Source organism: Corvus hawaiiensis, chromosome Z (assembly GCF_020740725.1).
Source record: "Corvus hawaiiensis isolate bCorHaw1 chromosome Z, bCorHaw1.pri.cur, whole genome shotgun sequence".
NCBI lineage: Eukaryota > Metazoa > Chordata > Aves > Passeriformes > Corvidae > Corvus > Corvus hawaiiensis.
Genome location: NC_063255.1, coordinates 69,046,230 through 69,061,903, shown reverse-complemented (window position 1 = coordinate 69,061,903; position 15,674 = coordinate 69,046,230). Strand labels below are relative to the sequence as shown.

General features: G+C 39.9%; 2 protein-coding genes and 1 long non-coding RNA gene across 7 annotated transcripts in view; 2 read left to right on the top strand and 1 right to left on the bottom strand.

Moving 5' to 3' along the window:
- The window catches only part of CERT1 (ceramide transporter 1), an 84,455-nt gene extending 75,491 nt beyond the window's left edge, over positions 1-8,964 (top strand). For all 5 annotated transcript variants that reach the window (XM_048292819.1, XM_048292818.1, XM_048292822.1 and 2 more), the window contains 7 exons: positions 325-420; positions 1,107-1,239; positions 1,364-1,434; positions 2,773-2,901; positions 3,653-3,782; positions 5,021-5,157; positions 6,019-8,964. In XM_048292819.1, the coding sequence (XP_048148776.1) occupies positions 325-420; positions 1,107-1,239; positions 1,364-1,434; positions 2,773-2,901; positions 3,653-3,782; positions 5,021-5,148 (687 nt within the window). In that variant the 3' untranslated portion in view covers positions 5,149-5,157; positions 6,019-8,964. The remainder of the gene's footprint in view (positions 1-324; positions 421-1,106; positions 1,240-1,363; positions 1,435-2,772; positions 2,902-3,652; positions 3,783-5,020; positions 5,158-6,018) is intronic.
- Positions 8,965-11,654: 2,690 nt separating this feature from the next.
- MED18 (mediator complex subunit 18) lies at positions 11,655-12,636 on the bottom strand. Its single transcript, XM_048292824.1, has 2 exons — positions 12,497-12,636; positions 11,655-12,328 (listed from the first exon to the last, which is right to left on the bottom strand). Exons 1-2 carry the CDS (start codon positions 12,567-12,569, stop codon positions 11,775-11,777), a joined length of 627 nt encoding a protein of 208 aa, XP_048148781.1. The 5' UTR covers positions 12,570-12,636; the 3' UTR covers positions 11,655-11,774.
- Positions 12,637-12,753: 117 nt separating this feature from the next.
- The window catches only part of LOC125319835, a 9,672-nt gene continuing 6,751 nt past the window's right edge, over positions 12,754-15,674 (top strand). Inside the window, exons 1-2 of the long non-coding RNA XR_007200909.1 lie at positions 12,754-12,912; positions 13,038-13,150. This is a non-coding gene — a long non-coding RNA (uncharacterized LOC125319835). The remainder of the gene's footprint in view (positions 12,913-13,037; positions 13,151-15,674) is intronic.

The window sequence follows — 15,674 nt, the reverse complement described above, 5'->3', positions numbered from 1 at the left end:
ATTTAGAGATACCTGCAGTTCCTATCTGCTGAAATAAAGAACTGGTTTAGGTAGAAGTGGTGAGATTTGACAGTTTAAAGGCACAAAGGCAGGATAGGAAGTACCCACAAAGAACGAAGTTGGAAGTTGAGTCAAGATTTTGGCTTTTGTTTCTGAAGGCCAGCGTTATTTTTTTGTTCCTAACCTAACAGAGAGCTCTCTTGTTCAAATTCAGCTCCTGCACAGGAATTGAAGTATTAACTTGTGACTTCTAATGCTGTACAGTATCCTCCCAAAAAGATGGAAGGAATTGGTTAAAAATGCCTATTTTTTTTTCCTTTACAGGTGGAAGAGATGGTACAAAACCACATGACATACTCCTTGCAAGATGTAGGAGGAGATGCCAATTGGCAGCTAGTGGTAGAAGAAGGAGAAATGAAGGTAAACTATTCGGGTTTGGTTAATTTGTGTAAGATGATACACTGTGAAGACAGATACTTCCAGTGTACATTTGGCAGTGTTATCTTTACCGCTGGAGCCCGTGATCTTAAGGGTCTTTTCCAATCTAAATCAGTCTATGCTTTTCTGTTAATATTATTAATCACCAAGTTATGCTGTTGCAACTTCTCTCTGGGAATAGCATTGTTTAGGTTGAGGCTGGGGTTCATGAGAGCTGTGGCTTCTAATATATTTATTCATACAAAATCCTGTGTAAGTCTTGCAATAGCTTCATCTTTGCAGAGTCCTTTCTCATTCCCTCCTACTTAAAGGTTGGTATCAAAGGAATGTGTAAATTCTATGTACAAAAATAACAAGAGTAGCAAGCTACTGTGTTGGCTGCTCTACTGTGCTTATGAATCCATGTGGATGGTGATAAATAAGGTAGCTTAATCATTTCTGGAGTAGAAACCTTGAAGTACTGGTATTTTAATGTGAATTGCCACGTAAGAATGTCTTCAACAGTAGTTACCAGAGAACACTTTCATGGCAAATTATTCATGTGACAGTGTTCTAGGTAAGTGGTTTGTTGGTTTGGGTTTTTGTAAACTGATTAAATTTAAAGAGTTAAAACATGAACAGTTTAGACAGTTTCTCTTCTACGTTTCTTTCTTTGTGTTTGGCTATAGGTATACAGACGAGAAGTGGAAGAGAATGGAATAGTTCTAGATCCTTTGAAAGCAACCCATGCCGTTAAAGGGGTAACAGGGCATGAAGTTTGCCACTACTTCTGGAATGTTGATGTTCGTAATGACTGGGAAAGTAAGGAATTGATTCTTCAGCTTTTCATGTTTATCAGCAAGAATAGTATTGATAACATTGTCCTATTGTCTGTGACTGTTTGCTGATGGATTTTCTTTTTCTCCCCCTCCCCCCCTTCTTTTAGCAACAATTGAAAATTTCCATGTTGTGGAAAATCTAGCTGATAACGCAATCATCATTTACCAGACACATAAGGTAATAACACTTCATTTGCATACTTTACTGAGACAGTCTGAGGCACGTGTGTTCCAGTGTTATTCTGAATACTTCGCTGGCATAACAAAATACTGCTCCAGACAATATTCCAGAACAAGTTCTCTATTAAACTGCAACTTCCATCAATTTTTCAAACTTTTCTTGAGAGCATAATTGGTTGTGCATGTGTCTGATAGAGCTTGTAGTAGCAAGTGAGGCCTGCTTTTAATCTCATGATTGTATCACTGCCAGCAAGGCCAGAGTCATCCAAAGCAAATGGAAGCAGTAAATCACCACTGACTACAAGGAAGAAACCTACACCACTGTGTCAGATGTTTCTTTTGCAAAAATGCAGGTTACTGTTCACCACAATTAGTTGACATACCACCTTGTAATGCAAGTGTTTTTAATTGTTGGTACAACGTTTGTTCTTGTACCTTCATTGTTTTTTCCCCCAAAATGGTTCTGGTGTCAGTTTATAAAAATGTTCATTTGAATTATAACCCAGCAACTGAAATGTAAAGATTTAAAAAATATATAGGAATGAAATACAGAGATTCATCCTTAGTCTTGCATGTTTCTAAGTATTAGTATATTCAAATGTTAAAACAAGTATTTTTCTTTGACAATTTTACCAGTAGTGCAGTTAAGTTAAAACTTCTTTAATACAGGACTCATAATTTTTAGTAAGACAGTTGTGTCATCTGTATTGGTTGTGGTAAAAGCCAGAACTTTTTTCTCCTATTGAGTGTCAGGAAAATAACTTCTGTCTATTTTCTTATATTTTTAGACATTTCACTTCTGAAACTTCCTCTTGTATAGTATCAGTTTGCTATATCTGTCTTACTGAAGTAGTAGCAGTAACAGTAGCTTTTTGAAGTAGTAATTGTTATAAATACATCCTTCCTCTCTCTTTCTCTCCAGAGACATAAGTAACTGTAGATTTATCCTTATATGCTTAACCATTAGTACAGTTTGTAGCTGACAAGTATTAACTAAAATGCAAAACTGAGGTTGAGGGAACAGGAGGGGAACTGCCTCTTCCTATTTTTTTTAAATGAAAAATTCACTGCAGTTTGGCGCTCTGCATTTCAAAGGTCTTAAAGTTTTGCCTTAATTTTTTTGGTATGAAGTGTAGCCAACCTGATACTCCTATTGCCTATTTACAACAGTTATGTTCTCTTTCAGTTTTGAAAATGAAATTACTAACTTGAAGATGCTTTAACATAATAATATAACTGACCTGGTTTGCCTTGCTTGGTTTTTTATTTTAACTAAGGATAGTGAGTACTTAATTTACAAACTTGGAAAAGCTTATGTTCAGGTGTTTCTCTGCAGAGAGTGTGGCCAGCCTCTCAAAGGGATGTGCTGTATTTGTCTGCCATCAGAAAGATACCAGCATTCAGTGAAAATGATCCAGAAACATGGATTGTGTGCAATTTCTCTGTAGAACATGACAGTGCTCCTGTAAGTATTATTTTGATTCTGTGAAGTTCTGCTTTTAAGATAGTTTTTCTGTTCTGTGGTAATGCCTTCACAGAGGGTTTTTACAAAAATACAGTTGATTTAAACCAGGTGATAAATTGACCTGATGAAGGCATTCTGAGCCAGAAGCTTTCTTACCGGATCTCTCAGTTGGCAGATCTAAGGTGTTTCAGCAGAATGGAAGCAAAATTTCTGGAGATGTGAAAACATTTTAAAGAATTGAGGTTATTTTTAATGGAATCAAATCAGTATCTCTTCAGTATTGTCAAATATAAAAGTAGGTTTGTATAATTATAGGTAGGGCTAAGTCTCCATTTTACACAGGTTTGCCTTGGTTCTATCAGATAATAGCAATGATTGTTTTCCTTGGATTGCAATTTCATAGCCTGCTTTCAAGGGAAGAGTTAACTGATATTTCTAAATGTTGATACATTATTCTTGAAATGTTTCTGTAAAGAAACATTTCTGTGATTTGTCACAACAATTGAAATAATGCACTTACTATGTGTTAAGCAAGCAGAAACTTGAGATTCAGACGTTTCAGTTGAATCCTTTCCCAAACATATCTTTTGTTTTACTCACTTCCGTGTTACATCCATGTAAGTGCTAGAATGCAGACTTTCAGAAACACAGTTTCTAGAGTGGCTTAGACTTCATAATGAAAAAATGTTCATGCTCAAGTATGATGAAACGGATTTAGTTTGAGGCTCACAATGTTTCTTATTTTTGGCAGCTGAACAATCGCTGTGTCCGTGCCAAAATAAATATTGCTATGATTTGTCAGACATTAGTAAGCCCACCAGAGGGGAACAAAGAAATAAGCAGGGACAACATTCTGTGCAAGATTACATATGTAGCTAATGGTAAGTATAAAATTTTTCAGTATGACATTCATGATAGATGTTAATTTTGGGGAGTTGAATACTGGCACAAAAGAAAAACGGTTTGATGCCCTTTTCTGTTTAGTCTATATATAGCATCACCTTTATGTTCATCACATTCAAAAGGTCTCAAATTAATGTGCTACATAAATTGGTGAATGGGATCATTCATTATGTAGTACTCTGGGAGGAATAAATGAAGAACTGTGTAGTTCAGTCTTAAGTACACAACCTTGGGGTGGAGGAAGGTGGGCAGAAATACCTGCAACTGGAATGAGTTGGCATAGCTTTTAGTTTCAGTAATGGTATGTTGGGTTTTTTCATGTACTACTGTAAATTTTTTTTCCTCCCAGTTCATCTCATTAGGCTGAAAAGCTGCTGATAGTAAAGATACGGTTCTTATCTCCTGGTGCCAAGAAGGAGTAAACACATTGTGTATGAAGATGCTTGAAAGCTGTATAATATAGCCTACATTTCTTAATTATGTTTTTTAGCTGATAGAATCCTTGGTATTGACTAAAAAATTGTCAAAGCCAAATTGTATTGTTGCTGTATCCAGTATTTAGCAAGGTGTTGTGGTATTGGAGATGCATACTTACTATCCTCTCTCCCAGAGCAGCAAAACACTTCAAAGTAGCTCACTCTGCTTATTACTTTTTTTCAAAGTTTCCAGTTCACTTAAAAAGTACATTTTCAGTGCTAAATTCTGAACTGTGACTATATGGGAAGTGATAGCTTTTTCAGCAACATACTTTCACTGTGAATTGAAATGTAATTAAGAATCAGTTCAAATTTTCTTTAAATGGTTTATAATTGTTTGCAGGGTGCTGCCTATGTAGCAGTTCTGCAGGCAAAGGCAGTAATTATTGAAAAGTTAATACTGACTTGCTTTTTTTGAAATAGGAAGTTACTCAGATCTCCTTCTATTTTGTTTCTTGAAAGCCCATAGAGAATATCCTCTTCCATTTGGGCATTTTTCTAAGACTCACCATACTGCGTGTTTAATGTTTTCTAAATAATGGCATCATAGATCTGGACTGAGCTTGAGTATTACAAAAAGAAAGTGCTACAACAAGTCTAGGGCATTAAAAAAAATCTGCTGATGGTTATTCTTTCCTGTTACTTCAGGAAGAGTTGCAGGAGTAATGAACTAAAATTTGTTGTTTCAGCATTTAGTGGAGTTGCTTCATTACAATGTCCTTCTTCCTGTTTACTTCTAGTGAACCCAGGAGGATGGGCACCAGCATCAGTGTTACGGGCAGTGGCTAAACGAGAATATCCAAAGTTCTTAAAGCGTTTTACATCATACGTGCAAGAGAAAACGGCAGGAAAGCCTATTTTATTCTAGTATTAGCAGGTATATATACTTTTAAAATTCTTGATTCACCATTTTAAATTTAAGGCCAAATGGAAGTATGCGATCTAGAAATATCCTGCATGATTAGCATGGCTTCAGTGCTTGTTTTTAGTATGCAATATACTTTCTTAAAATAGTCATGTCATTTCTGTGTACAGGCTGCACAAGTTATTAATGGAACTTCACTGACAGACCAACATGAATTACTAGAGTATTCAGAAGGCTGTGACTTAGGTTTTTAGCCTTTCTGATGAACCTTAGAAAGAAAAGGGATTTCCAGATGCTTTCTGAAGTCAATGGATATGTTTTTAATGGTATAGGTTTTTGGCTTGTTTGAACAGTTAGATGATGATATGACATTAGAAGAGGATTTCTTGGTCACTTGGAGGCTATCTGAGCCGCTTAGTGTTTATAATATAAGGCTTTAAAATAAGGCTTACCCTAATTTTTGTTAGACTCCTATGTATTTCATTTTCTATAACTGTCATGTCAAACCACAGAATTATGTTTAGTTGTGCTAGTGTTACAGCATCATTCAGTCACATCTGAAAATGAGTCTCCATCTCTTTTTCTATGTGTGATATAGGCTACCTCTATTTTTGGGTTCTATTTACTGTGTCAGACTCCAAAAGTCTTAGTTGTTTCATTCAGCTGTAACAGATATTCCTTTAATAATTCACAGTTTTAAATGTAAATTGTTAGAGAACTAGTGTAAGTAAAGCATTTAAAACACAATGTCGCAAGCCAACAGTTAACACGACTGTAGCAGTCCTGATGACATTTAAGGTGTTTTAACAAGTTCATTGTACTAGTAGTATACAAACTTTTCAGGGCTGTATTTTTGTCTTTGCTTACCTGCAGCAATCAGAACAAGACTGGGTGAGCATTCCACGTTGGAGAAGTGACCATGCATAGAGCACTCCATGCTGGAACGAAGGATCTACAGTCTTTTTATGGCCCAAGTTCTAGGCTTTGTATACTGAAGTGGAGAAGTGGTACAACACCATGAGGCTGAATATTTAACAATAGCTCTCTCCTGCTATCTTTCTTGCTGAATCAGTGTGTAATTATAAATACATGTACTGATAACATGTATATGGCTCTATTTTTATTTGCTTGCTTTAAAAGAAGAGTGTATACAACTTTGAATCACCAACATGGGCTACTGTGTTAATTTTGAACAAGTTGTAGAATTTCATTGTCAACCATCCCAAGATACTTGTGCAGTTTTTGTGCATGTGTGAAAAGCACAAGAGACAAATGCACATATAGCATACTGTATGTGCTTTATATGCACAAAAATCTGTGTGGTATTTTGGGGGTGTGAGAGGACTGGCTTCAGTAAAACCTAGGTAACTTGTTGGTAGGTTTTGTTTTGCTTTGTATAATCACAGTTCATTGCTGCTGGTTTCTATAATGAACCATCTTGTTACATAAAATGCCAGTTAATAACTGAGGGCTGTCAATATCCTTATGACTTTGCCTTTTCTATTGTCTTACTCTTATGACGATCTTTAGTTCTGAAGGAGTAAGAGTGTGAAAAGCTTTATTTTTTCCAGATATCTTTATATTTCTATTGTATTTTTTAGTTATGTAATATGTGCTGCAGAATTTTTGTTATTAAACATGATCCAGAAATATCTAGAAAGATTCTGTATGAGAGGGCAAGAGACTGCCTAAAACCTGGCAGACGCCTGTCCATACTATATGTGGACTGCTTTCTTGCATGATATCCGGGGCTTTCCCAAAGCTGTGAGAAGGTACACTATAATATTTATTGAAGTAATTTGGATTGCATCAAACAACATTCCCAGACTAGATTGAGGATGAGTACATTATTTTCAGATCCTGCATGTGTTTTCCTCATCTCAATCAAGCTGTGCTGTGAGGTTCATATAGGAAATTATTTGCCTCTTGATCAAAAACCCATCAGAGCTATAAGAATGCGTAGTTCTTACTGGCAAGTTCCCTTTAGCTGCTGTGAAGATTTAAATGTCAGATGTTTGCCTATCTTTGATTCTGGAGATACTTGTTAGGAGAGGACTGTGTTGGGCTAGTACTGACTGTGAGGTCTTTTATCCATGTCCTGTAGCTGGAAACTCTTCAGAGGCTGCTCGGTGTTTCACTAAACCGTGTATCTTGAAGAAAAAAGTTTCAGATATATTTTCTTCAAAAGAAAGCTGAAAGTCAAATTTATTTTATATAGTGTGCTAGGTGCCTGAAAAGAGATATAATACAGTAACTTAGTGAAGATTTGGTAAATGATTCAATGTGATCTGCACAGTGTTGAAAAACTTCTCTCTTCATCTCTGTAGAGATGAAACCGTACCTAACACATGATTACACACGCATGCAGATTTCATACTCTGTAACTCTTCCCTTTTTATTTGCCTTTCTCTATGGTGTGCATGGAATATGCCTTATTACAGAGTTATTCTGTTCATTTGAATATGTAGAAAAGTGCCTACATGGTAATATTAGGCAAATAAGATGAAAATTTGTACATGTTTACTATATCACCAGTGAGCATTTTATATACCAACGTTAGAAAACAAAATCTTATACCTCAAATGTACTTCATCTTTTTACAATCAACCAAGCAGTGGTACATTCCACCATAGCCACTGATGGGAACTTAAAAAAAAAAAGTCCAAAATATAAAGAGTTTAAGTCCTTATTTGCCATTTCTGGTAATTGTTGGAACGCGGGCAAGTTTATTAATTTAATAGGATAGCTTTATTTTACAAAGGTATGGAAAGTTTACAAAGCAGTATATAAACTTATATCATTAGTTGCATTTGCACTAAATGTGATGTACTTTTGCGATTTATTCTGTAAATAAAATGACACTACAAATACTATTTGTAAAGAATATGTTTTACTTTTAGATAAAGGCATTGGTACTTCACTGTAGCTAGCCCTGCCCAATCAGATTTGTAAGAGGCTTTTTAAAGACTATGGAAGGAGTTACATGACTGAGAAATCATTATTAATGGACCTCTCAAAAAATAATTTCGAAAGGCAGTAGGCCTCTCAGATTGTCCTTGTGTGAGTAGCCATTAGATCTTTTCTTCTGGAAGGGATGTTGCTTTTATGGTTTTATACAATTTACCCTGTCTTTTGAGCCCATCCCTCTTGTCAGTCACTGCCACGTCTGAGTGGTCTGAGTTCATTTCTTCCTGTTAACAGATCAAGAGTGTTTATGCAGCTGTGGTAGTCTTTGCAGAAAGAGCTTCTGACTCTAGAATGGTTGTTTTGTAAGCTGAACCAATTGAAAAGGGAGAAAATACAGCAATCTTCTCCATCAGATATTGTTCTCTAGGTATCTGCATCTGTTCGGAGAATTTGGATGTTGCCAAACTAGTTCTGAAGCACGTGACTTGGTAGAACTTGTACTGGGAATGAAGATGAGATGGTCGTTGTTATTCTGTCTGAGAACCTGAAAATCTTTGAAAAATTTATCTGTGAAAAATGTGATGCACTTTGAAAAAACTTACCTTTTACTTAATTGGGCTGAGCTGGCTTATCTGAAGTTGTGCAGATTCTCTTTAATCAGATTGTCCACCTGTATTTTTGTCAAGTTGTACAGATAACGCTGTATTTGAATTGCCACTGTTCATTTACAGACTTAAAACATGAATCATATTTTTGAGTACCTTGAGTGTGTAGAGTTGTAACTGTTCTATAATAGCTTTATGATCCTAATGATAAGTTTTAAAAATTAAAAGAAGTTGGCTCTTACATGTTACAATCACAAATTTAAAACCAGTATTTAAAAGTTAAAAATATTAAAATTATGAAGAAAAATCTTGGCTCTTTGTTATTTTTGACTTTCCAGTGTTTGGAGAAACTTACTTAAAATATTTTACCTTTTAACCAACTTTTAAATCATGAATAAAGTTATATACAATATTCTAGTGCATGAAAAACATTTAACAGGAAAGCAGTTTACTTGTGTTACTGAGGTTACTGGGATGAAAACCTGAATGCCACATTAGTTTATACATTGAGAAGTTCATTTTGTGTGAATAGTCAGAGGGGTGTTAAAAGGTGCTCCTGTACAGTGTAGTCATAATACAGAGCACTTACAGAGTGTGCCAGCTCTTCATTTGTACAGAATTAACAAGATTCTGGGAACTTCCATGGGAAGAACAGCGATCCGGGACGGAGATGTGCCAAAGGGTAAACTTGTGGCCTTTTCAAAGTAAGAATAATTTTTAGTAACTAGGATGAGCTTCTATGAGCAAGTTTCTTAATAGTAGAAACAGGTGGTGCCTAATGGATCAATAATAATCCTACCTTTATTTGTTTCACAGTGATTTTTACTTCTTTATATAGCAATCAGTAAAGCTGTAGAAACCTTACATGCAAGACTGGAGTAACAGCCTGAAATAAGAGAAGGCATTACTTGCACAGAAACAAAACTTACCTTAAGCTCAGCTGTATCAGACATCATGTAATATAGTGCAAAAAATAGTGAGTCCTGAGGTAACCCCCAACCTTGAAGAATGCAGCTATTTTACCTGGCAATAATAAGTCCCCCAAAATAAAAAAAAAAAAAAAAAAAAAAGATCACATTTCATATTCCTGGTCCCATAACTTATGTGCGTAGTTTAAAAACTACATACTTTCCAGTCAGGAGAGGCTGAGCATTTCTGTGTAACTACAATGTAATTTGACCCTGGATGATGAATGATAATTAGGGTTATGCCATGCAATTTAGTAGTGTATTACTAATGCTAATCACCTTTAGTCTCCACCTTTTATAGGCTAAGTTTTATAGGAGGAGAAAAATACATTTTGTTACACAAAGGGACACACTTTGAGCATTAGCTACCTGAAACTGTCCTCAGCTGTAGCCCTTGATGCAGTAAGCTCTTCTCTCTGCACACCTGCCTCTTCTATGCATTGACTATAGCCAGAATAAGGAAGCCTGGTACTGTGGATTGCTGCAGTTTTCAAGGTTTAACCTAATTCTCCTTTAAAAGAACATTTTTAAAATTATTATTATTTATTAATTGTGGATCGATCAATAGTCAGACCTATTGTCATCCACAGGACTTCCTAAACTTTTATGTGCCAAGAGACAAGCCACAGATTGTACAGGTCTATGGCAAGTGATTCCTAACCAGTGCTAAGAGTGGCAAAATATAACAGCCCTAAGGATTCCCACCTACTGGGGTAGGACTGCAAGCCAACCATGGAGCAACCTGGCACATGCAGCTCCTAGGAAGTTATGCCCTGTATGTAAAGGAATTCCAGCTTGGAGGCCCAGGATAGAGAGCGAGTATGAACAGAATTGTAGGTGTGTTTGTACCCTCCAGAAAGTACTTGTAGTCTAGGTAATGAGCAGTCACGCTGGTGACGCCTCACTGCTGCCCTGCGGGAAATCACTGCTCTGTCTTCAGCCTAAGGGTACTCAAGTACCACCCAAGTAGTCGAGTGTTCCCCACGCCCCACACTAGAGCCTGCGGCAGTGGGCTGTTAGCGCTGATCCAGTTGAAAATGTAGCTGATTGAAGGTTTTTCTGGGAGTGGCCCCTGCCTTTCATTGTTACATAAAGCACTTGGGGTGCTGAAGGGTTTCTGACGGAGGTTGGCACATTTGAGCAGTGGGTAAAATGGTTGTCCCCGGCAGAGAACCTGAGAAATTTAAAATGAACTCCTTTATCTTTCCCGACCTTTTTTTGACTGAACTGTATCTGAAAACTCAAACTTAATTCAAATAACACTGAATTATCACTGCAATACTAGGGTAACTAACCATCCTACTATCAAGAGAGGTGCTAAACAAAATCATCAGTAATTCAACTAGCAGCTGCTAATTTTTTGCAATAAATTTTAAACGAAAACTTGTGAATTAATTTTTTAATAAAAAGGACTTAACACTTCAATATGGCTGTCAGCTGTGAGAAATCCAGTAATAAAAAGTACCTTGTAATTTACTTTCTTATTAAGACTGCCCTAACCAATTCCAGTGAAAATAATGGAACACTGTTAAAAGCTGTGACAACCACTTGCAAATGTTAATATTACCAGATGTTCTTCCACTTCTAACTTTGGTTACATCAGAAGCTACTGACAAGTAGCTCTTCCTGTCACATAAGCTATGGTGAAGAGGTGTACAGTTAGTTGCTCTTTTATACAGCAATTTCTGTTTCTGCTTGTGTTAAACAGCATCTCCTGCATTAAAGGGTATTCGTCTATTACTGAAAAGAGACATTTTGGATGACTAGGTAGGATATACAAATGGTGCTCTAAAGAAACTAAAAGATAGCAATGGGGTGTGGGTACACACAGGGATGAATTCCAGTAAGTCTGACATTTTTAGATGTTTAGAATGTTAGACAATAGGCTTTTTAAGGTATCTTCCCCGTAAGAGAAGGAAAATTATCAATATTAACATTTACTGATATTTTGAACAGTGCTAATTTAAAGTGTTCACTTTTGTTCATATCCACAAGTGAAGGGAAAAAACACTCAGTAATTTCAACTATCAAAACTGATATATAGTACTTTATTCCCCTCTCTTTGTTTTGATTTGCCCTCAAAAAGCTTTTCAGAAAAACATCCTTTTCTGAAACACACCACCAGTGCCTTAATCGCCCACATTTTCAATCACATTAGTCTTTTGGGGTCAATTTTCTCCAGGTGCACTAGAGGCTTCAGCTGCTCAGCAAAGTTCCTCATGTCATCAGAAACAATGTCCTGCCCTGCTGGTGCGACCACGTTGAGCTCCACCAAGTAGGAGAGGGAGAGTGGCTCAATGCTCTCCGTGTTTCCTGGCATCAGGATGCGGAAGATCTTGTACACCACTATCTTCATGATGCCCTTGCGGAACACGTGCCCTTTGGCCACGAACTCGTGGTCCATACGGAAGCCCATCTCCACCAGGAAGTCCGTCAGGTTGTCGGACGTGGCGATGTCCACGCAGTTGCGCACCAGGGCGTGGCGGTTCTTGTCGCCTATTTCGGGCTGTCCCAGATAGCGCAGGTGCCAGGGCATCCCGTTCTTGTCCATGGAGCGCCGGGCGCGTAGCACGAAGGGGCTGGCCTGCTGCCCCTTCAGCAGGAACACCATCTCGTGGTCCAGGAAGGTCTCGGGCTCCATGTTGTCGCACAGCCCGCGCAGGCGGTGCAGGAGGCTCTCCAGGCTCTGGTCCAGCACGCTCCCTGCGGAGACAGCGCCACGGTCATCGCCTACCCTCCCGGCCGAGCTGGGCTCCCTCCGCAGTGCGCCCGCCCCAGCGCCCCCCAGCCCGCCCGTGCGCTCGCCCCGCGCCGCCTACCCTCCCCCCGTCCCCGCGGCTGCCCGCGCTGCTCGGCCCCGCGGCTGCCCACCTTGGAGCAGGTACTCCATCATGTTGATGGTGCCGCCCGTCACGGGCATCATGGTCACCGGCGGCGCCTCCATCGTGCGCTCCCGCACCGGCTCCGCGGCCTCGGCGGCGGCGGCGGCGGCGCGGGGGAGGAGACGGAGAGCGGCGGGCAAAGCTGCGGCAGCGCCCCCTGGCGGCTCGGCGGGGCCGGTGCGGAGCTGAGGGCGGCGCTGGGGGCGGGGCCTGGGGACGCCCCGCCCCACACGCCCTGGGCGCGTTTCGGAGGCGGAGCACAGGCCCTGAAGGGAGGAAACGCGGCTTTTTCCGCCTGCGCTTGGCCTGGTGGAGAGCTTCCTTACATTGAGGGTGGCCCCTGGACCAGGCTGCCCGGGGAGGTTGTGGCGTGTCCCTCTCTGGAGCCATTCCAACCCCCCCCGGGTATGTTCCTGTGTCACCTGCTCTGGGTGATTCTGCCTTACCAGGGGCGTTGGACTGGATGACCTCCAGAAGTCCCTTGTAACCCTAAGGATTCTGTGATTCTGTATTTCTGTCTTTTATTCTAGTTTGCTCAAAGCAAGGAGTCGGGAGGTAACCCACGAAAGGTTGGCTCTGTGGTCATCAAACCCCTACACTATTTATACCTTTTAACAAGCAAAGGCATCAGCATTTGTTGGCTGTAAGTTGTATAACTTTTTTACTAATTAGTACTCAAACCCCTATTTGCTAGTTGTATCTCTTGCTTCTCCGAGAGAGGAGTCATTTTAATCTGCAGGGTTCTTCCCTTCCTTTGAATGAGACAGTGGTCATGGTCATCCACTGCTGGAATTACCTTCCCTCAGCTACTGCCCAGTCCTGCTGACTTCACTTCTGGTGGCTCTCATCCAGAGAGCTCATTCATGTTGGGATTGTTTTCTCTTTTCCCCAAAATAAAGGATGAGCCAAGCATGTGACATCAGCAGTGCAGTTGCTTAGACATAACTGTTCAGCTACAGCAAAGTTCGATTCAAATCTTGAGGAGCTCAAATCTTGAGGGGCCCACATCTCGAGGGGCTCACTAGTAGCCTCACCCCAGTGCAGGGGGCACAGTGGAGGGGAGTGGGAGGCCAGTGGGCAGGACCAGCCATCAGGAGTCATCCTGGCTGCCCCCACAACCCTCCACAGGGAGAAGTGGTACATGCAATTAATTCTGTGTAAAATCTCCATAGGAAATGTTCCAATCTGTCTCTGACAGCAACAGCAAGGGGGCCAAGGCTCTGGGGCGTTGTGGGTTGGGCTTCAGCTCCTGCAGCAGCTGGGGTTAAAAATTGTTATCAGGGATGCAACAGGCATGATCCATTGGTTTGGAAAGGCAGAAATCTCATCTGGGCATGGCAGGGTGCACACCATTTCTAGGCAGAAAACCTCTGTTTTCAAAAAGTAGTGGAAATGCCCAGTATGCATCAGCTGAATTTGCTCCTGTCAATCCCCAAAAGAGAGTTATAAATTTGACCTTTCTTTTAGCACTTTTTTGTGTAACAAACCTTTGTGCCACTTAGACAGTGAACAGTATGTCTGTCTTTCCTTTATCAGTATCTACGCAGCAGTGGTGTCCCCTGCCTGCCCCCCCCAAAAATTACATGAATACTGGTGCAAACCAAAGACCTGCAAATAAGAAATGGCATAATCATGCTCTCCCAGGGAAGTAATGGTTTGTATCACCCCTGATGTATCAGAGGTAGTTTGGAGTACTGCCAAGCAGGGGTGACCTGAGGGGTGCAGTGCAGTCCATGGGGGGAATATGTGTATTTACATAGGAGGGAACCATGCCCCAGGGATCTGGCACACTGGACACACATTGCACATACTCCCCAGATTGCGGATAAGATGCCTGTGTTGAAATAAAGCAAGAAATTAGTCAACAAAAGGTTTGAGTAATGGTTTAAAAGCCTTCCTAAGCTTCAAGAAGCAAAAAAAAGTTTTTCTCTTATATACAGATCAGCTTTAGTTAGTGTGGTCATCATACAGTTTGCATGGAAAACTTGATATTGAGAAAGATACCTAGGAAAAGTAAAAATGAGTGAAAAATCATTTTAGCATTTCAAAAGGGGTAATTTCTGAGGTTCACTTCTCTCTGTGGTGATACAAATTGCCTCTTCTGTCTAGCTGATGTACATGATAGTGTTACTACAAATGCCTAAAAAAACCTAAGAGTATGCAATTTTCTGTCTTGAAGTACAAATTCTTTCAAATTCCACAGCTGAAGCTACCCTGAGTTGTTTTGCTCCACAGTCTGAGAAGCTGTGCAATAGTGCAATCCAGAAAATAAATGTTGTCCCAAAGTGGTCATCCCCCTGTACTTCTGGAAAAAAAGTAGGTGAGCAAATGTGGCTTTGCCCCACAACCACAGCATCTCCAAGTACCCTCACCAGCAGTGTAAAAGACACCATAGTTCTGCAGCTGCTGAGCTGCTTGTTGCTGTGGGCTTGGAAGCTCTGTGGTGCACCTACATACCTTAAAGATATCCTACAGAACCTTTTTCTGCAGCTGTTGAAGATAAGATGCAGCAGACACCGACAACAGATGGTCAGACAGATGGAGGGGGTGGAGAGAAACAGAGAGAGAAATGAGGGGTAAACATGTTATTCCCAACCACCTAACTATGTTCTGTTCAACTGCCTTGGAAACCCATCTCACTCACCTGTCTGTGTCAGGGAAATGGGATGCCTATGTGGGACCATGCCTTTATGTCAGCTCTCTGTCACGTGCCAAGTGCTCAGAGCAGAGCTCTGCAGGGAAACCTTAGGTGAAATGAGTGATCCAGCCATGATCACATTGAAATAATACCAGCAGAAGCGAGGGTCAGCTAGATGTAAACAGGATGTAAGGGTTTTTTCTTCCCTTTTACTAAAACTCAGAATTTTTTCTCACTCATGTCACAGGCTTGAGGTCCAAATCCAATTTTGTTACATATATCAATCAAAAATGCTTTCAGATTAAGCATACAGCACTCTACATTCACTTGTGGTAAATTAACAGCAAAAAGTCTTCCACCCCACAAATCTCTGTATGAGCTTCTTGAAATTAATGCAAAGAATCACAGAATCATTTAGGCTGGAAAACACCTCAAAGTCATAAAGTTAAACCTATGACTGAACAACACCTTGTCAATTAGACTATGGCAGTGAGTGCTGCATCCGTTTTTTCCTTAAACACCTCTGTTG